The following is a 1,223-nucleotide window of genomic DNA, read 5'->3' on the forward strand; positions in this document are numbered from 1 at the left end:
AGTTAATATAATATAATATAATGGTATAATAATAATAATGTTAAACACTTAATAGTTGTCATCTTTGTAACAACACCAGTCATTTATGAATTTTCACTATAAAATTCCTGTTACACTTTAATACATTCTTTAATCTGGAAATTTAATTAATTAAATTTTTGATTAAATCAGATAATTAGTAGATGTAAATAAGACTATTATTTTAAATACAAATCCAATATAATTTTGTGATGAAAATTTTATTATAAAAAGCGCAATGACAATTTTACATGTTTTTTTGGTAATCAAAACTAATGATTTATTACTACCAAGATAACCCAAAAAATTCTTTGAGGGTTACCTGATCTTGTGACTCTGAACCAATATACTGGGATTTTTGTACTAATTTTTTGCTCCTCACTTATAATTAAAGAAATTTATACATTAATTGGATGCACCAAGTATTTTATTAATCATAAATAATGTAACCAATAAATATAACACATTTTTTCTTCGAAAAATCTAGTTTGTTCAGAAATAAAGGTATAAAAAGATTTATTTGTATATTTATATACTAATATTTAAAATTGAATATTATTTTTGTATATCACTGATATGCACATTGTATTCAAATAGTTATTCAGAAAAAATAACCTGAAGTATTGTGCAAAATCTTACAATAAAATGTTAATTAAGTAGTGAACACAATGGAATGAAGTGTTTCAATAAGATATAAATTATTCATCAATTTTTCTTTAAAAAAAAATAATCACTGGGTTAGATGACTTAAATTTGTTTGCTTCTTCTACGGGCAATGTGAGATAATAATCTGTTTCCAAACAAAAATGTGGCTAATCCTAAAATAAGTAGATACTTGAGAGTAACAAACATATTCAGTTTTAGCCAAAATAAGACAAATAGAGAGAATATGCCTGAAACAAAAGAATAATTAATACAACATAATAAAAATTAACTTTGATTAATTTTACCGCCTAATCCTGTATGGAATCCTAAAGCACTTAAACTAAAAGGGAAATTCTTTATGTTAACACCCAATTTTGTCCACTGAAAAAAAAATATAAGTAAAATAGTTATAAATAAAAAATAAATGTTTTTTACTTACCAAAACAAATAAGATCAATAAAGGTGTGAGTGATAGAGCTGTAAATAAGAGAGATACAATATGAGGAGGTCTAGTTTCTGGTTCTCTAAAAGTATGCTAAAAAAAAAAAAAAAAAAAAAAA

At 23.4% G+C, this 1,223-nt stretch overlaps 1 protein-coding gene across 1 annotated transcript in view; it reads right to left on the reverse strand.

The window, feature by feature from the left end:
- Positions 1–220: 220 nt before the first annotated feature.
- The window catches only part of LOC126895601 (dolichyl-diphosphooligosaccharide--protein glycosyltransferase subunit 2), a 15,215-nt gene continuing 14,212 nt past the window's right edge, over positions 221–1,223 (reverse strand). Inside the window, exons 11-13 of the mRNA XM_050667668.1 lie at positions 1,103–1,198; positions 969–1,044; positions 221–911 (exon numbers count right to left, since the gene is read on the reverse strand). Of these exons, the coding sequence (XP_050523625.1) occupies positions 766–911; positions 969–1,044; positions 1,103–1,198 (318 nt within the window). The 3' untranslated portion in view covers positions 221–765. The remainder of the gene's footprint in view (positions 912–968; positions 1,045–1,102; positions 1,199–1,223) is intronic.

Source organism: Daktulosphaira vitifoliae, unplaced genomic scaffold (genome assembly GCF_025091365.1).
Source record: "Daktulosphaira vitifoliae isolate Bord-2020 unplaced genomic scaffold, ASM2509136v1 Scaffold_1, whole genome shotgun sequence".
Lineage (NCBI taxonomy): Eukaryota > Metazoa > Arthropoda > Insecta > Hemiptera > Phylloxeridae > Daktulosphaira > Daktulosphaira vitifoliae.